The sequence below is a fragment of the Podarcis melisellensis genome (genome assembly GCF_964234715.1).
Source record: "Podarcis melisellensis genome assembly, chromosome: 2".
Taxonomy (NCBI): domain Eukaryota; kingdom Metazoa; phylum Chordata; class Lepidosauria; order Squamata; family Lacertidae; genus Podarcis; species Podarcis melisellensis.
In genome coordinates, this window is record NC_138529.1 from 88,875,244 (window position 1) to 88,896,172 (window position 20,929).

The 20,929-nt window shown below is 41.2% G+C and overlaps 1 protein-coding gene across 3 annotated transcripts in view; it reads right to left on the minus strand.

Annotated features, from left to right (window-relative positions):
• Nucleotides 1–20,929, minus strand: part of GRM7 (glutamate metabotropic receptor 7) — a 411,272-nt gene that overhangs the window by 161,279 nt on the left and 229,064 nt on the right. For all 3 annotated transcript variants that reach the window (XM_081901588.1, XM_081901586.1, XM_081901587.1), the window contains exon 5: nucleotides 1,149–1,289. In XM_081901588.1, coding sequence (XP_081757714.1) covers nucleotides 1,149–1,289 — 141 coding nt within the window. The remainder of the gene's footprint in view (nucleotides 1–1,148; nucleotides 1,290–20,929) is intronic.

Sequence of the window (20,929 nt, forward strand, 5' to 3'; positions counted from 1 at the left end):
CTGCCAATCTCACAATGCTTTTGTATAAATCTACAGTCTGACTACATTTGGAATGGTGTGTGTGCTCCCCTAAAAGGATTATGTGAAGCTGGAAAAGATGGAGAAGAAGGTAGTCAAAGCGGAGGGTAGGACAAGGGATTTGAGCAACTCCACCTGCGCGTGTTGCATATGCATTGAGCCACTTGACTGGATAGGCCTTTGGATGGGAATCTACTAATGTTCTTAACGTAAGTAAGAGTATGCACACAGCTGTTAAAATAATCCTAATGTCACATTGGTGGGATTGAACTGGCACTACTGAGCTGACAGTGACTAACCAGGATCATGGTGCATGGTGCACCATCTTGGGTCATGGTGCATAGCTCAATCAAAACATCACATGTGGTACATGCAAAAGCCTCCAGTAGTACTCAAGCACAGGGATACCCCAATGAAACTGATTGTCAGGAGATTCAGGAGAGCAATGCATGCCTAATTCATGGAATCACCATAAAAAATTGTTGATTCAACAAATGCAGGTGGCTATAAAGGGGAATTGGAGAAATTCATGGAAGAAAGGTTTATTAATGGCCACTAAACATGATTACTGTATGAAACTTCTAGGTTTCATTCACACTGTGTAAAGAAAAAGACTGACTAGGTAGATGTTAGTCTTGATCCCAGCAGGGCTCCTCTTAAGTCCTTACATATATTCACATCTTATATAGGTATCTCCCCTCAAAGAGAGATGCATTCCCTACTCAAATCTATTTCAGTTCCAGACCAGGAGAAAGCAATGCTCTTTCCCAGATTACAACTTCTCTTGTACAGTATGAAATAAATGTATAGAGGAAACATTCAAAATGATACAAACACCTCTCTCTCTCTCTCTCTCTCACACACACACACACACACACACACACACACACACACAAATCAATGAAAAATGTCAGTTACTAGAGGATGGACAGGCAGAAACAGAAAAAGTGTCTTTTTTACTTAATCTATTTCTTCTTCTTTGTATGACTTGTGCTTCTGAGTTCCAATTTTTATAAAACAGATAAAAATTCTCTCTGTTTCCCTTTCTCAACTTATCTCCAACCAGCTATACAGACATTTTATGCAGGCCACGTACAGAATCATGGGAAGGACAAAGAGAATGAAATTACCCGTGCATTTACGATCTGTGTCTTCCTTTTTTGACCCACTAATCGTTAACTTGCAATTGAAGTTTTCTTCCCAGTATTCTGCAAACCACACATTTCTTCTGTTGTTCTCCAGTGTGCGGGAAGTAAAGTAGGTATCAAATCCTAAAAGAGAGAGTTGTTGTTGTTATTATTATTACATATATAATTCATATACAAGATTGATGTTTTAGGACTTGCTATGCCTATTGCAAGAGGGAACAACATGATTCCAAGACAAACCTCAGCCGATAGAGCTGTTTCAAAACATCCTAGCAAACTGACTATTTGTGAAGGGGTGGTGATGGTCAGAGCTGAAACAAAAGTCTCTCATTCTTCCATACTAAGAAATTTGGGAAGGGTTCTGAGGCTATGGACAAGGCAGGATTGCTTTAAAAAGTGAAAAATGTTTCAATTAGATGTTTGCTCAGTGGGTAGCTGGTGAGGGGAAATGATTGAAGAAGGTGAACCAACAGGGGACGGACCACAAATAGGAGCTAGAATAATGTGAGGCTCTTCTGATGAAAAGGGAAGAAGGATTTCAGATAGACAAAGGGTTGTGGGTGAAAGCATCTGCTGCTGCTGATTGAAGTTCTACCTATAACAAAGTAGACATTTACAGTTTCTAGGAAGTAACTATTGAAGATACTAAAATATAGCCATTGTACACTTTCCATTTAGCAACCACACTTTACAAGTTAATCACTACACCATACATTGTGAATTCTCAGGACACAGCCAAAGTTACACATATTTAAATCTCACAAATTTCAGTTGGTGAGATTTATCTACCCATGAAGCTCTCTTATATTGAACTGAGTTCTTGGTCCATCTAGCCCAGGACTATATTTTGACTGGCAATGGCTTCTGCAGCACCCAGAAAATCTTTCCTAGCTCTAATACCCAACTTCAATCTTAACTAGAATAATGGAAAATATGTTATTGACCGCTGAGCTATGGCCCTTTCCCCTGTCAGTTTTTCATGCTTCCTCTGACAATCTTTAAGGTAACTGTCCAACGCCACTTAAAAAAATCTCTCTAAACAATATCTCCTTTTAGACACTACTGAATAACTGGAAGAAATCTTCCTGTATCTGAGGTTTTGGCAAATTGTGCTTAGTACCAAACTCAGGAAGCTTCTTGCACTGTACAATAGTACAAGGTAGCTGAAAATTGTCTCATAACATGGAGAAAATGACTAGAGGTTGTTGTTGGTTTTTAGTCACTCACTCTCTCATAACACTAGAATTTGTAGACATCCAACGAAGCTGAATGTTGGAACATCCAGATAAAAGAAAGTATTTTTTATGTAGTACATAGTTAAAGTATGGAACTTGCTTCCACAGGAGGCCATGATGGCCACCAACTTGGATGGGTTTAAAAGAGGTTTAGACAAATTCATGGAGGAAAGGGCTATGGTTGGTTACTAGCTATGATCTGCTGCCATGGTTGAAGGCAGCAATGCTTCTGAATACCAGCTGCTAGAACCAACTCCCAGTCTGCCATGCTGAGGGCAGGTTTGGATGGGGTGGGTGTCTCCCTCCACAGAGGTCTCCATCCACACAGAGCCCCCAATTCTGCCTGAGTTGGCCCCACTGTTATCGCTTGATGGCATTTGGACCAATCCCTATGCTAGCTCCATCCCCTTCTGCCTCAGTTGGAATGAACAACTGCAAATGCAGAAGTAGCTCCACCAGTCCACCATGCCCCACTGATACTCAGCCAGGTTTTGGATTGCTCTGCAAATATGCTTTTAAGTCAGACACCTGAAGGACTCTAAACGTTGTTTCCTTAAATGATACAACACATAAACAAATCTATAAATCTTAACAGGAAGACTTAAGTGCAGCAACAGCAGTGTTGTGAACCGATTTCATAGCCCATCTCTATTGTTAATATAATGCATTTCTCAGGCCCTTATGGAGAAGCCCAGTATTATTCCCATTTTCCTGGCTGTAAGTGAAGTTGAGACACAGTAAACTTCCACTGCCACCAGGGAGAATCATCTCCAATTTTCATATCTTCCCGGTTCTAACCCTAACTGGAACACAGTGTCTTTTGCCTGCTGAAATTTGAGGAGATCCAAGCGAGCCTTTTATCCCATATAAGTGTTTGCAAACAATAATATGAGAATACAATAGCAGTGTTGACAAGCCAAACAACACAGCTTGCCGCCCTCAGTTCTACTGCTTTACCACTTCAGTATTTGTTCACGTGTCCAGGATTTAAAGCAGTCAATCAAATGCAGAGAGACCTTTTGTAAATAAGAGGTATTGTAAATCGATAGATACATAAGCTAAATACTAGCTTGGTGTCAGAAAGCTGACCTTTATGCCTGCAAAAAAGAAAGCTCACATGAGAGCTGGCTACAGAGACAAGGAAGGATCACAATGTCAATGTGGGTCAAACACCCAGACAGCAGTCTCAGCTTGGGTGATGCTATGCTGACAGATACTAATGGGACTTCACGCAGCATGGAAGTGCAATGACTAGCCATGATCACGATGCTCTCAACACAAGCCAAGCATTTCAGGATTAGAAATCGCCTGCCAAGCTCAGTGGTGGTATCTATTTGGCTGCTTTCTAAATGAAAACTTGCTTCAGTCCATCCATTTTTTTAAATTCCCCTTTTTTTGATTTTTTTTTCAAATATCACCTGCACAAGGAAAGTCAGTTCAACACTCACAGCTGTATTTTGACCCATCGTTAGATGGAGTCATGATGGATTCACACAGCCTAGTTTGCCACCTTGCAGTGGATCTGACACTTGTGAATGGTTTGGTGTGTATTCAGATAAAGAGCCAAGGACTGTTTACAAATTGCAAACATGGGAAAATACTGTTGGGGCTCTTAGTTATTAAGAGTACATTCGATTTTGGTTTTTTGTTTTCATGCTCTGCAGTGCTGCTGTAACAGGGAATGAAAAGAAACATATCAAAGACCGCTCCCCCCCCCCACCAACAAGTGGAACGTTTAATTAGATTGCAAGTTACCTTACAGTTCCTTCTGGGTCTCAAATGATCAATACTGAAAAACTGCAGTATTGGTAACATGCAAATTGATTTAATGAAATAAAAAATAAACAAACTAAAAACTGTTCATCCACTGACAGCGATGCTTATTAGCCAGACATATCTCAAGCACCATGGTTCCTGTACATAGTGAAAATTATTTATTTAAGAAAAGTTCTATACCTCTAAGTAGTTCACAAAATTGCACTTCTATATATATGTACAGGTGCACTTTTCTGTTGCCACGCAATACTTCACATGGTCACAGACAGAGGGCTCCTGTGAAATATAGTGTAATGAGAGGCTGTGGATGGGAAGCCTAGGTGAGTCACAGAAGGGCAGCCAGGAGAGGTTTCTGCAGCCTTCCAGCTCTGCTGGTTCCTTTGCTGCAAGCTTCAAGGCCGCTGTCTCTGGTATCCCAATTCACAGGCCAGCCAGTGCAGCTCCTGGCCGCTTTCTTCCTCTTCTGCCAGCCTGTGGTGACACTGCTGCTGCTGAGAGCCAATTAGCACAAAGGGTTCTGCCTGGGCAGCAGGAGGTGCACAGCAAGGAAGGTGCTCAGAATCAGCAGTGGCCATCCAACTGGAGGACCCCCATTTTTTCTACATCTTTGCTCCCCTGGTATTTATTTACTTATTTCTTTCTGCAACCTAGGCCCATTGTGATAATGTTCCACCCCCCTCAGCCTTAGACACAAAAAGATACAGGGTCACTGGGTACAACAACATTTTAAATTTAGGACAAGTCTTTTGGATCCATACTTGAAGAACATTGCTCCCTTTGGGCCTAAATAACAACTGTAACTGCATAGCTGCATGACAATATTTTCTCGTTTGTATATTGAACGTGAGCATTATCTTCTTCTCTTCTTTGCATTGATTTTGCATTTGGCTCTTGTCATTGTGAATCAATTTTGTGTTAGTTTGCTGCCCTGGCTCAAGGAAACATATAAACCACAGTCATTTTCCATCTCAGTTTTAGAGTCCAGCATGCAAACAATGTTCTGCTTCAAAATAACTTCCGTATATAACAATAGCTTACTGTGGTGCAGCCATACAGAAAGGCAAGGTACTTCTCCAAGTATGAGCAAAGAGTATGAGAGATAGCATATATATGTGTGTGTGTATATGTGTGTGTATATATATAAATGTGTGTGTGTGTGTGTGTGTGTACACACACACACACCCCAAACAAACAGTTTATACCATCCCCATCCCCGCCCCAGCCCAATACCTGGTGGGCTGTTGCCTCTCAGCAGATGATGAAAATGGCATATAGGTTTAGGTAGAGGGAATGGGTACATTTGGATGCCAAATCCACAGATTAATTGTTTTTATATCCAAATCTTTTTGTTTATATTATTAAGACTATTTATACTCTGCCTTCATCTCAGGGTGCGGGACAGAATACAGAGGAAGTAAAACCACAAAAGACACATTAGTAAATCATAAAACCAAATTAAGCAACAAGATCAACTGAAACTACAGAGCAGGCTGAGCTATCATAAACTGACTAATGATCTAAGGTTGCATCCCTAACCTAGTTCTTCTGGGAATTAGGATCCAGCAGATCTCCAGCTCAGCCAGCAGGTTCCCAGCTCAGCTGGCATAACTCCATCCCCACAGCTCAGCTGTTTTTCTTTTTCTTTGTATATATCTAAAATTATTATTATTATGGTGGGTGGCTTACAGCATACATAAAAACATAGTAAAACATCAAGGATTAAAAACTTCCCAATACAGGGCTGCCTTCAGATGTCTTCTTAAAGTTGTATAGTTCTTTATCTTGACATCTGACGAGAGGGTGCCAAAAAGTATTGGTGCCAATCATGCTTCTAAAAGGAGGGCATTCCACAAGCCTCACTCATTGGATCATCACCTTGCTGTGGTGAGTGGGCTTGCACATTCCTATGACCCTTGTAAGCGAAGCCGTCAGGAGTCTCGTATTCCCAGCAGGGTCACCCAAGGCAGTAAGGTCAAAGGAAAGGAGCTAGACAAAGAATGATCCAAGAAGTTCTCAATGGCAGAACAGGCGGAAGATAACAAGTAGCATGTTACAATGAGTGTGAAGGCCGACGAAGGCTGCAACAGCAGTGCAGACCAGGATGTTTGAATATGAACAGAATGAAATATTAACATTGTACAGGGCTGAGGTATCTAATAAAGAGGTATAGTATGCTCCTTTCCCCCAAAGGACATAAGTAGTTATTCTGACATTCCTCTAATGAAAATAAATGTATTTACTTCATACCCACAGGATTTTATTGCATGAATATTTTTACACTTAGCTAACATCAAATGGTCTAATTTATTCTCTGCCTGTGTTATTAATATTTGTAATTACAGCAGAATAATTCATTTTAGGGTTTTTTTGGGGTAAGGTAAATAGCACAGCAACTGCTGCTATGGAAAAACAGATCAAACAAAAATATATATTCCCACTGAAACATTGAAATATATGTTCACAATTATTCATTAATCCATTCAGAGAATGCAGGGCATTGTATGTGTAAGGCTAATTCCTACTGCCATTCTTTCCGCTTACTTATATCCACATAGTCACACATATATGCATCTTAATAATATCACCATTTCATCTATATAATTAATGAGAGAGTTTTACAGTGGGAAACCATCAGATGAATGTAGAAAGCAGCTCAGCCTTTTCCCACTCATCATAAGCCTTGTGAATTCCCTTATGCTGTTACACTATTTTTCTATTTTGGCATCAAACGAAGTCCTCCCACGCTCCAGCTGAGGCACACGAAGCAGGCGTGGGAGAATTTCCATGCAGAAATAGTGTCATGCTCTAAATTCCAGAGAAAATCCATATGCATTTGGGACACCAAGAGAGAACCTGTTGCATTTTTTTCCCCATGATGTGGACTTTTCCTTCCTGCAGCAATTATTTACCTAGAGTCATTTCTCAAGGATAGATTGCACTGTTTTCACAGCAACCACTGCCAATCTCAAAGCTTCAGATCAGAGATTCTTGGCCAAGAAACACTGATGTCAGTTTAGGCTTTTGTCTGTTGTCCCTAAACAAACTAAGTACTCCAAGTACTTACAGTACCTCGCTGGTTAGTGTTGGACTCAGAGTGGGAAGGTTCACTGATCAGCCATAAAGCTAACCATTATCTCTCAACATAAACTACCTGAAAGGGATGTTTTGGGGCTGATTTTGGTCTGTACCACGCCAAGAGAGGAAACAGATAAACCATTCTTCTCTGTGTGCAGCAGTTGTGTGGGTGGGGTGGGGGGAATCCTCCAATTCCTGCAGTTTAACAATAAAATGCAGGCATTGTTCACAACATGTTGCAAGTCACATTGAGTTTGGCCTTCTATCATATCTTTTATATATCCTCAGGCCTGAATTGATGGGAGGGAGCAAGAGAGGACATGTCCAGGGACCAGGGGTGTCTCTCTCTCTCTCTCTCTCTCTCTCTCTCTCTCTCTCTCTCTCTCTCTCTCTCTCTCTCTCTCTCTGTGTGTGTGTGTCTGCTTCAAATGAAGGGTGTAAGGACATTCCCAGAATATACAAGAGTTCTCTCCTTTGTCCCCCACTCCCGATGTTGCTACAACTGGGCTAAGAGACAGAAGAAAGCCTGAGTTTTGAACAAATAAGACATTTCTTCATTATGTCATGATATTGATACTGTAGGACTTTCCAGGCATTTCTCAATTAAAAAAATGGGGGGAGGGGAGATTAATCTTGATACAGTGAGGTCCACTGAAAAACTAGTGATAGCACACCTAGTAAAAACTAAAGATTTAAGAAAAATAATAATCAAAGATGCACTTTTATGGACACACTGCTGCATTATAAAGCCAGGAGTATATTTTGTAGCAGCAGCCTCCCTCGTGCTGTAATACTGTGCCTACATCCTTATATTGCCGCAATAAGGGAGACAACCTGAAATGGAGAATTGACTTGAAACTTTGTAGAGCATATTAAGATGAGTTGCATCAGTTTAGAATTGGTTGGCGGTACACTTTGAGGTTGTAGACCATTCACAGTTTTAAAGCAAATACTCCTAAGCAAGTGTGAAGGGTGGTATCTCCAGACTGAAAATGAATAGCCACTGGAAGGGTTCCCCCCTCCCCCCAAGAAGGTCTGCTGGGAAAGAGGCATATGAAGCAGAGTTCAGCATAAGCTGTCTTCCATAAAGGGGTGGAAATAGAATACAGTCCAATTATAAAATGAAATTATTGACCTGTTTTATTGTACTTGTGCATAGAGCACAGTGAATTTCATTATTTCATTTCAAGCCAGGTAGTTTGTGTCTGCACATAAGATATTGGCCCAATTTCATTTGGTGCTTTTCTTACCGGTTATTTTATTTCACCTCCGCTCTTCTTAAAGTAACTAAAGAAACCATTACAGCTATGGACAGTAATCAAAGTGCTGGCCTTTCTTATGTAGTTAAGATTATTGATTTAATAAGCAGCTAGGCTTGACCTCTGATTAATGTAACTGAAGAGCCCTCGGATCATTTTCCCCTATTTGTTCAGCATTCAAGCCAAAGTACATTTATTTCTTGATCTTAAGTCTGAAGAGAAAACATTAATGGGAGGAAAGGAAATCCTGCTTGAAAGAATTCTGGCCCAGCACACCTCCCCTCAGTTTTTATTATGTCGTCTGAACAGTACACTCCATATTTTTTATGAAACTATTAAGATGCTTTACAGAAGCTCTCTAAACCTCCGTGGCCAATAAAAAAGGAAATGCTGCTACTGAGTGATTTTAATAACTTACTGGCAAGGTGCCATAAAAATGGTTCAGGACTGGGGGCAGGGGTATGGGAAAACGAGGATAAAAAGGACTTCCAGGTAGAATAGCAGCAGAAGAAAAAAAAAATATTCTTGTTGACATGATGCAATGGCCACTTACTTCTGATTTACTCTGGAAGATGCCTCGTAGTAAAGGGAAACAGGTGATTCTGCTCCTGATGAATGCAGACTTGGAGAACAGCCTTTACACAAATAGCTGCATTTGCTAACCATCATATGCACTAACCCTGTCTCATCAGAACACTGGCATGGCAGTGTCTCAGTAAGTTGATGCAGTCCATTGCATGTAAAACAGAACGTACAAGGAGACTGGGGAGGCATTTGGCAAGCTCAGCTTCCAAAATGAACTCACCAGAGCCACAGTGCACAAATCAGTGTCTGGCTCAGATTTGGGCCGATTTCAGAAACCTCCCCCCTTTCCAGATTCCAAGACGAGGGGGTCTGAGGGCAGCCTCTGTCCTTTTCTTCTAACAGATAAGGCTAGCCACCTAAAGGAACCACTGGGCTCATTGTCACAGACATTGAAAACACCTGTATCTGCAATACCCAGAGCGAGTAATAATAATAATAATATATAAATTTTATTTATACCCCACCCTCCCTGGCTAGAGTAGGGCTCAGGGCGGCTAACACCAATAAAATCACAGTAAAAACATAATGGGGGGGGGGGAGAAACCAATTTAAAATACAGGTTAAAATGCAATTTAAAATGCAGCCTCATTTTAAAAGTAGCCGATAAATCAAGACCATAAGGGGAGGGAAACATAAGGGTCAGACTGAGTCCAAACCAAAGGCCAGGTGGAACAGCTTTGTCTTGCAGGCCCTGCGGAAAGATGTCAAGTCCCACAGGGCCTTAGTCTCTTGTGACAGAGCGTTCCACCAAGTCGGGGCCAGTACTGAAAAGGCCCTGGACTTAGTTGAGACCTTGCGACCTGGGACCTCCAAAATGTTGTCATTTGTCGAACTTAAGGTCCTCTGTGGGGCATACCGTGGGGCATACCATGATGCAACATGGGTCATTGTTCTCGAGGGGATTGTATGGGGGTGGGGAGCATGGCTGCTCCCATGGCTCCGTGAGTAGTCTTGTCAAAAATAAATATGTTTACATATAGGGAGGAATTCAATATACTGCCAAAGGAAATCACTCCATCAGCATAAGCATGTCAGAGGGAATATACCTCTGAATACTAGTTGCCAGGAATCACAGGCAGGCTAAATGCTGTTGCGCTCATGTCCTGGGGTGGTCACTGTAGAAACAGGATGCTGTGTCTTTGCCTGATCCAGCAGCAGCAGAAGAAGAGTTTGGATTTGATATCCCACCTTTCACTCCCCTTCAGGAGTTTCAAAGTGGCTAACATTCTCCTTTCCCTTCCTCCCCCACAACAAACACTCTGTGAGGTGAGTGGGGCTGAGAGACTTCAGAGAAGTGTGACTGGCCCAAGGTCACCCAGCAGCTGCACGTGGAGGAGCGGAGACGCGAACCCGGTTCCCTAGATTAGAAGTCTATCGCTCTTAACCACTACACCACACTGGCTCTCCACACTGGCACTGCACCACGCAGGCTCTTCTTACATTCATATGTTCTTTCCTGCACATTCCTGTCCTTCATTTGCTGTATTTACTATTAAGGATGCTCTCATTAAGCAAGAAGCGCACTTCAGGTGGCCACATTGTTGTGTGTGTCTCTGTGTGAAAGATATACTTTATTGTTGACATGGCAACATTTGAGCTGAATTTAAAAAAAATTCAAAAAAATAATAATTGTTGCCTTAATGCCGTGTTTTCTCCCCCTTTTCTATTGGAACACCAATTAAATAGCACACACTGAAGATTTTTGCCAGCGGGTATTGTGAATTGCATTCATGTAAAGCTAATACGTAAGCAGGAACAATGGTGGCAATTCATGCAGTGAATGTACTGGATTTGATATAATTGGTTGTGGCTATACAGAAAAGCAATTTCTCTCTCTTTTTTGAGCCAGCCACATCTATTTTCAAATTCTCGGCAGATAATGACCTAAGAATTTTTTTCTGAAATCTTGCTTGTTGGTTTTTTTTTTTTAAAAAAAAAGCCCAGCTGTTTTCTACCTTTATAATTTGACAACTCTTCCTTTATACTAGACAACTTTCCTTTCTTAATCAGATTGATAAAGGGATCCAATTCCAACCTTTTTGATTAAAGTAAGTACAATATATAGTTACTACTCTTTACTTCACTATATTGCTCACAAAACTGGTTCTATACCAACAGAGTTCCTAACTTTTGTGTTTTTTAAACTTAAAAGCTTACCATACAATAGAAAATGGAAGGGGGCATTACCCAGAATGTGAACTTACGAGACAGTTAGTTGCCTTGCTGTTTTGTGGTTGTGCACCAGTCAGATACATGCATTGAAAAACAAAGAGGAAGGAGGGTAAGTCTTGTGTGGCCCCATCCTACACGGAGAAAGGCAGCAACCCACTTTTGGGGGCGTAAAAATGTGGGTTCAGTACCATAAGGTTGAAAACAATAGCATTAAGGTGGAACACTGGCTTCATGTATACCTTGATGTGCTTTCTGCAAAAATTTTGACAAAGTTTGGTGCCAGTTTGGAGTTAATCGCATGGCGATGGGGTTTTTTGTGTGGACTACAATCCCCCAGGTTTGATGTATGAAGTACTTCATTTGAGAGGCACTACAAAACATGGGGTTTTCATTAAAAAAACATTTCAAAACAACTACCAGACGTTGGCACCGGTTTTGAGGGGACTGGACAACATTGGTTTTGGGGTGACCCCCATGGCACCTGCGTTTGATGTATCAATTACTCTGTTTGTGGGGCACTAAAAACATGGGGGGGGGGTTGCTACAAAATGACTACAGAACTTTGGCACCGGTTTTGAGGGGATCCTTGATTTTGGGATTCATTGTTAATGAAGATTGAGAATAATACCCTGCACTTCCCAGGAGCCCACACACTTCTGCTTTGATTTAAGGACAGGTTTACTTTCATTCCCTGCTCTCGATCCAATTCTAGTGTGGGTTCGTGGCAAAACTGTCATGCTCACGTTTCTGTAGGCCTTTTAGAATAGTTAGGGAATCTTTTACCCTTTAATCAATGTGTGTATGTATTGTACTTGGCTACCTGCTTAGATGGTGACAGCAGCCATGAAATTAAAAGACGCCTGCTTCTTGGGAGAAAAGCAATGACAAACCTAGACAGCATCTTAAAAAGCAGAGACATCACCTTGCCAACAAAGGTCTGTATCGTAAAAGCTATGGTTTTCCCAGTAGTGATGTATGGAAGTGAAAGCTGAACCATAAAGAAGGCTGATCACCGAAGAATTGATGCTTTTGAATTATGGTGCTGGAGGAGACTCTTGAGAGTCCCATGGATGGCAAGAAGATCAAACCTATCCATTCTTAAGGAGACCAGCCCTGAGTGCTGGAAGGACAGATTGTGAAGCTGAGGCTCCAATACTTTGGCCACCTCATGAGAAGAGAAGACTCCCTGGACAAGACCCTGATGTTGGGAAAGATGGAGGGCACAAGGAGAAGGGAACGACAGAGGACGAGATGGTTGGATAGTGTTCTTGAAGCTACCAGCATGAGTTTGACCAAACTGCGGGAGGCAGTGGAAGGCAGGAGTGCCTGGCGTGCTCTGGTCAATGGGGTCACGAAGAGTCGGACACGACTAAATGATTAAACAACAACAACAACCTGCTTAGACTGCAGCTTTGCTGTCTAAGTAGCATTTTTATAGGTTATGTCACTCCTATTTTATGTAATAAATCAAGCTTTATTTATTTGTGTGTGAGCTTTTTGCAGGCATAAGGTTAAGGGTTAACACACATCCATAACAAGTGCATGTCATAATTCCAGCAAAATATCCTAACCCTCTCAGCAGTGTGTAGATAAACATACCTGAGTGCTGGCTGCACACATGGAAGTCCTGGTACACACTTGCTAACAAAGTAATTGCTCTAGGAGGCCTGAGACACTTCTCTCTGGCTCTTCAGGTGTCTGTGTGTCTCACCATCAAAACGTGATAAGTCTATTGTGCAACTGATAATCTTTCATTGCAAATAAATATACCTGTATGCTATCAGTTAATTTGAACCTGCATGCCCTATTTAGGATTAGTGTCTCTATAACATCTCCAAATGGTTAACTATGAAAAATATAAATCTGATTCAAAATAACTATAAGAAAACATGGAAAGAAATAATGAAGGACTTGGATACATGGAACAGAATACATCTCTCATGGTTGGGGAGAATGGCGGCGATTAAAATGAGCTTACTACCTAAATTACTCTTCCTATTTCAGAATATACCGATAATTAGAGGAACCTCAATATTCAAAGAATGGCAGAGATTACTTTCCAAATTCATTTGGCAGGGAAAGAGACCAAGAATTAGATTTAAACTGCTCACAGACCAAAGAGATAGGGGTGGTCTCGCGGTCCCAAATTTGAGGTTATATTACGAAGCTGCATGCCTCTGTTGGGTAAAAGACTGGATTGTCATCAAAAACAAAAATTTGTTAGATCTAGAGGGGTTTAATCTAAGATTCGGTTGGCATGCCTATTTATGGCGAGACAAAGGAAGGGTTCATAAAGGTTTTTCTAACCACATTTTCAGAGGGCCACTGCTGGAAGTGTGGGAAAGGAACAAAAAATTGTTGGAGCAGAAAACGCCCTGGTGGTTATCACCAATAGACATTTTAACAATTAAAAGATCAAACATTGAGGGGGAAAGATGGACATATGAAGATTTACTAACCAAAACAGAATCCGGGTGGAGGATTAGACCTTACGAAGAAATAAAAAAGCAAGCTGACTGGCTGGATTCAATACCATCAAATTAATTCAATGTGGAGAGAAGATAATAAGATCGGAATAAATGACAAGAAATCTAGATTTCAGATTGAAATAATAGAAAGTAAAACAAAATTATTATCAAAAATGTACAACCAGTTGCTTGAGTGGGACACCAAGGACGAGGAAGTAAAGGATGTGATGGTGAAGTGGGCGGTAGACCTAGGGTACAACATAGAGTTTGACAAATGGAAGGCATTGTGGTGTAAAGATATGAATTTCTCAGCATGCACGACACTAAAGGAAAACATATATAAGATGATGTACAGATGGTACATAACGCCGGTAAAACTACATAAAATGTATAGAACAGGCGATAAATTGTGTTGGAAATGTAAGAGCAAGGAGGGCGATTTCATCCATACGTGGTGGACGTGCGAGATTCTCAAAAAATTTTGGGAATCCATCTATAATGAATTAAAAAAAATTCTCAAATATACGTTTGTTAAAAAACCCGAAGCCTTCCTGCTGGGGATAATTGGTAAGGATATCAAAGAAGAAGATAGAACCTTTTTTCAATATGCAATGGCGGCCGCCAGAACCCTCATAGCACAGTACTGGAAAACACCAAAAATTCCAACACTAAAGGAGTGGCAACTTAAATTATCCGATTATTTTGAGTTGGCTAAATTGACACAGAAAATAAGAAATCAAAGAAGTGCAAAATTTAATAATGAATGGGATAAATTTAGGATATATATGGAAATAGAGATAAAGGGAAAATCAAAATGTTGATCAGAAACATATATGTACTTACAGAAATCACAGTAGGCATGAGATAACGCTTACTACGTAAAAAGTTTTATTAAGGAATAGACACAGCAGATAGATAAACAAGGTAATATTTTCCGAAATCGAGATAAGGGGAAGTCGATCAATGTCTTTTAAAGTTGTATGTTTTTCGTGTTTTTCTTTTTTTCTCTTTTTATCCTTTTCTCTGTTTTTTCTTTTTCATTTTGTCTTTTGTACGTTTGTGAAATATATTTATGTCAAAATTCAATAAAATATATTAAAAATATATATATATATAACATCTCCAAATGTTATCATGTGGTGAGTACTCCAGTTAGAAAAAATACTAATTTATTCCCCAGACAAGGTCAGGGAATGCTTGCAGCAGTATCATGTTTATAGATATACATTTTTTGTCCACCCAAGAATTAAATTCTAATTCAAATGAAGCAAATAGGTGTTGCCTGTCTTCTTTTATCAGCACACCAAGCATGACACCTGTTTCTTACCAGGCATACATATTTTATTTGCTTAAAAAAAATTGCGGAGGCAAATTTCCCAGCTAATATCTCATTCCCTTTGGTTGCTAATGTGTATTCAACAAATGTTGTCAACAAACTGGAGGGGGGAAACCACAAACACACCATAATTTTCAAGTATTTTGTAACCTAGCAGGATCCAGGTTTAGACTTTTAACATTCATTCTTCTTACCTCCCCCCCTCAACAAATACTTCCAACATGTTTCCCCACCACAAAAAGAAAAGAAATCCCCAAAGACTAACTTTACACATGGAGAAGAAACACGGAAAACTTGTTTTCATTCATCACAATTAGGGGAAGGAACATAGCTCTTCTTCTTTACATGCAGAAGGTCCCAGATGCCACCACCAATATAGGGCTGGGATTGAACCCACTTGAAACCCCAGAGAGCCATTGCCAGTCACTGTTAACTACAGTTGTACCTTGGTTTTTGAACGCCTTGGTACTCGGACGTTTTGGCTCCTGAACGCCGCAAACCCGGAAGTGACTGTTCCAGTTTGCAAGCTATTTTTGGAACCCAAATGCAGGAGGTTCCTGCAGCCAATGGGAAGCTGCGCTTTGGTTTCTGGATATTTTGGAAGTCGGACTTCCAGGATGGATTCTGTTCGACTTCCAAGGTACAACTGTACAGTGGTAGTTCTGATTACGTACTTAATTCGTTCCGGAGGTCCGTTCTTAACCTGAAACTGTTCTTAACCTGAAGCACCACTTTAGCTAATGGGGCCTCCCGCTGCTGCCGCGCTGCCGGAGCCAGATTTCTGTTCTCATCCTGAAGCAAAGTTCTTAACCCAAGGTACTATTTCTGGGTTAGCAGAGTCTGTAACCTGAAGCGTATGTAACCCGAGGTACCACTGTATTGGTCTTCAACTGGTGGGTTGGGACATGCTTGAGTTAAAAGTGGGGGCTCAAGAACTCTCTCCTGGGTGTCAGCCGAAGACCACAGTTCCATGGTGATGTATCCTGGTGGGTTGTTCCCACCCCCCACTCTGCCAGGATGGGTCCCACACCACTGACATTTCCCCCTCCCTGAGCCCACTAAGTGGGCTCTGGATCTGGTATGCCTTATGCCAGCAGACTTTAAATCAACATGACTTAACACAGGAGGAGTTACTCAAGTAAGTAAGCATGCACAGAGTTGCACTCCTGGAACAGTCACTGTGATGAAAAACGAAGACAAAGAATTCAAGGGAATAGAGTGGCCATTGTTTTTCCAGCCTTACGTATATTTAGAAATTCTGAGTTCTCTCTATCCTGGCAATGCAGAGAGGTATCCGGTTAGAAGTGTACTTCATCTCTGAGAGATAAGGGAACGAGTCACTGAAAATATATCACCTCGTGTGCTTTAAGAGCAGAGAAGTGCTGACTGAGCAAGCCGCCTCCAGTTCTTAACACCTCAAAGCTTCAGTGAAGTGGAACCACCAGGAATAAATACTGAAATTGAGAGGAAATTCTAAGATTTTAAGGGCTCCCATAAAAATGGCAGGTGTTGCTGTGGAGGAAAAGAGGCCAGATCTTTAATAACTTCAAAACTCAAGGATAACTGGGCATTCTGCCATGTAGCTCACACAGGCTGTTGTCTTATGTCAGGCCATTCTATCTGTCCATTTAAGTCAAGTGTAGGTCCACTCTGAGGGACAGAAGATTTCCAGGGTTCCAAGGAACAGTCTTTCTCAACCACAGATACTGACTTTTAAAACTGGGTACTGTATTTTTAGTTTATGTGATTATTTAATTATTGCCACCTGCCACCTGCCACATAAGTGTTTATGATCACTTATAATACTAGTTTATTAAAATTGCTAAAATAAAGCTTCAATAAATACATACCAGGGATTGAACCTGTAAATCCAGTAATACTTCTATTTGAAGGCTCCCACTACAGTGTTTTCACACACATGTCTGGCAGTATGGCCCCTTGCTGCAATATGGTACCACTGAAGCAAAGGCTGATCCCACAGGACATATTAACCTGCTAGAAAGTTGAAGTTCAGCATCCAATGCCCTTCCCTCTAGCTCACCAATATGAGCTGTAAGATTTTTAAAGTACCAGAGACAGGGCTTTTTCTTGTACCAACAGCCCAGCACTTTTAGAATTCCATCCCCAGCTTTGCCACTGCCATTTTTAGCAGAACTTTGAAGATGTTTTTATTCTAGTTCACATTTGGTGTGCTTGGAAATGTTTTTGCTTCAACTGGTTTTGAAATAAATGGTTTGGAAAGTGTATTTTTTTTAAAAAAAGAATGCTAGTTATTGGTGGATATTTATGAAGTTTTATGCACTTCTGTCAGGAGCTGCTGCAGGAAGTTGTGTATGGCTGCCCTTTGTGGTAAACTAGTGAACTGCAGTGGTAGGCTGCCATTGAAGAACCTTCTGTATGGACTCTTCCCACCCAGGCTCAAGAACAAGTAGAGAGAGCTTCCTTTCCACCTGGGTCTCATTTGAGCAACAAAGTCTACCTGAACTCTAGTGTTACTGGTTTTGACTCTTGGTTTCCCCTCTGTTCCTGAATGTTCTTTGGTTCTTACTCCAGAAAGTGGCCAATGACCCAACTTCAATAGTTTTGCACCTCCCCCCCCCCCTTCTGTAAACCACTTTGTGACAGCAATGTAACCTGAAGGGCTGGTTAGAAGGTCATTTAATAAATCAATACCAGCCCTGTGTCATGTATGTCTGTTATGTCTTGAGCTTGGATCCCAGAACAATAGGCAGGTAGGATTTTAGAATGCAGCAATGTGATTGGCCCATAGGAGCTGTCCAATCTGGCTCCAGGAGGAGAGTTTGAATTAGCTTATCATTGAGGCTGTCAATGAAGTATACATAGCCTGGGGTCTGGGCGGGGACCACCTGACTCCTACAGGATGATTGACTGTTTTTACTATGAGTTGAAATAAACACAAGAAAACCGATGGCTCTACACTCAGTTTATTTCAATGTCATAAGGGCTCCTGCATCAGACTGAGGCAACAGCTCATACTGCTGGATTCTCATGTGAAGGACCTTTTAAATAAAAAAGTGAGACGTTACCTATCTATCACAACACGGGCTAGAGAACAGGTTCATAGCTCAGTGGTACACTACCTCCTTTTCATGCCTAGAGTTTGAGGCTCAGTCCCCTTCACATGCAGTTAGAAGGAAGTGTGTCAAATCATCGCATCTACTTACTAGATCCTCCAACCCTTGCCATTAGCTCGCCCAATCCAGAACACATCTGCCAAAGACAGAGATTTAAGAGTGCAATGATGTATCTTTGTGTGATTCAACAACAGCTGACATTAAACACAGCAGATCGCATTTCAATCAGGGCAAGGGAAGATAAAACTTAAATTAATCTTCCCAGAATTTCTTCTATGTCTCAACAAAACTTTCATCTTTCTTTTGCCTGAAACAGTGGTGCCCTGCAAGACGAACACCTTGCAAGATAGAAAACCCACTAGACGAAAGGGTTTTCCGTTTTGGAGGCGCTTCGCAAAACGAATTTCCCTATGGGGTTGCTTCGCAAGACGAAAAAATCTTCTTTCCCCCCGGTTTTTTTCGCTTTTTTCGCCCTTTTCCTAAGCCGCTAAGCCGCTTATCAGCTTATCCGCTCATAAGCCGCTTAACAGCTGATCGCTGGAAGCCCCTAGACAGCTGTAGCGCTAATCCGCTAAGCTGTCAATGGGCTTGCTTCGCAAGACGAAAAAACCGCTAGATGAAGAGAATTGCGGAACGGATTCTTTTCGTTTAGCGAGGCACCACTGAAAAATGATATATTACAACTGGGGGATGGGTGGCATGAAAAAGTAAAGCTACTTAGCTGTTCAAGCAGAGTGTGCTATTATATTCATTTCCATCTATCTATATCATCTATCTATCATCTATCTATCTATCTATCTATCTATCTATCTATCTATCTATCATCATCATCTATAAAAACTGCCACCTTCAGCAACTGAGATGTTGTTATTGCTTAATGCTACAGCATTAGGTATTTAGCAGGATAGCTACGTTTCTTTTCAAATCAGCCTGCATTCAAAATTCTTTTGATGTCAAGATCACTGCAGGTCACTACACCAGTTTGCCAAGTATCTAAAAATAAGTTATCATGTTCTTTTTTATCCCCCCCCCCCCCGCCCAAAAAGGGTAAATGGGAAAGACAGAAAAGCATTCCTTAAAGAAAATCCACTGGTTTAAATAATATGTCTTTAATAAGAAAACATCTGCAAGCCATCAGGTTTCAGAACAGGTGTACATGCGATTTAAGGACACAATTCGTGTGTGGGAAATAATGTTAGATTTAAGTGACCTGCTTTAGAGTGATTCAGATTCGCACTTCTTTCTGCAGAACAGACTGTAACAAAAAAAGAAATCTGTTGTCATGCATTGAAAACACAGGTGCTGGGAAGCCTGGCAACAATGGCTGAGGAGCCCAGGGGTTTGGAATAGCTCCTCATTGGCTCAGTGACCTAGTCAAGCTGACATTCACCACCCTCCCTGCTGGGTCCTTTGGATACTTTTCAGCAGCAGCTAGTGGTGCTGTTCTTGAATGGAAGCCAATCTCCTACCCACAGTGACTGTCCACCATTTTGTTACCAGAAATATATTGCTCCAACCCACAGATCTATGAAATTTCCAGATTTCATATTTCTATAGTCTGAGCTGGATGGGAGCTGAATTTGGCTTCCATTAAAGCTCTGCTGTCTGTCCACCACTGAAGCATGTCTGGAGGGTGGCGAGGGGCAGCAGAGGAAGCATATGGAGGCCACCAGAGCAGCTGCCACAAACAGGACTGGACCCATCCCTAACTGGGACAGGGTTGGGAGATACCAGGCAACACCACCCTCCCAAAAATATTATGGGAATAGCCCTGTTTGTAGGTTCTACAGATATTCCCCTACTACAAATGCAGGAAAGTTTATAGTAGGGTAGATAGGTATTTCTTTAATAAGGCATTTCTTTATTATAAATAAAATGGATAAGCCTTTGATTTTTTAAAAAGGGCCAGGACTCCCTACCCATTATTCTTCAGAAAGTATGAAAGAGAAAAGCTGTTTTCTTTCCCCACTTGTAATGAGGAAAAACTACTGTGCAATAACAATGGTGCAATGATAAAGAGGAGCTTGTGTACAGCAGTATTTGAATTTCCCAAGTCTGTAAATCAAAGGAGAAAGCCAGGCTGATCAGAACATACATTGAGTTTTACAATGACTTTTCTCTGCATTTTCTTTCACACGTTAATAGCATTTAGAAGTGAGGCGAGAGGGATTAAAATGTGTTCTTAGCCTCACTGGCGAAGAAATGGACAAAAGGCAGCAAGATGGGAACAAAACACTGCACAAGTCCTATTCAGTGGTTTGCGTCTGCTCAATCTTATATAGTTTAAGGCTCTGCTTCTGCCATCCAATCACTGAGGGCGAAGATCTGAAGCAGGGAGCCTACTGCATGCATGGTATTATTAAATGTTAGGGCTTTGGGGGGCCATATTTATGAGAATATATGTATGCTGCAATTGCATTGCATTTTGAGGCTTTCATAGACTCATAGAATTGTAGCGTTGGAAGACACCACGAGGGTCATCAAGTCCAGCTTCCTGCAAGGCAAGAATCTTTTGCCCAACGTGGGGCTTGAATCCTCAACCCTGAGATTAAGCATCTCCTGCTCTACCAGCTGAGCGATACATGATTGACTTTTGTGGGTTTCATTTTATCAATGTGCTTTGCTTTGAGATTTATTGTGGCTTAATTGTGTTGCTGTAATTGTAGAATATTGTGGAACGTGGTGATAACATTGAATTTTTATATTGATTTTTGGTGGGATATATCAACTGCTTTGAGATGTTTGTTGAAATATAAAGTGGT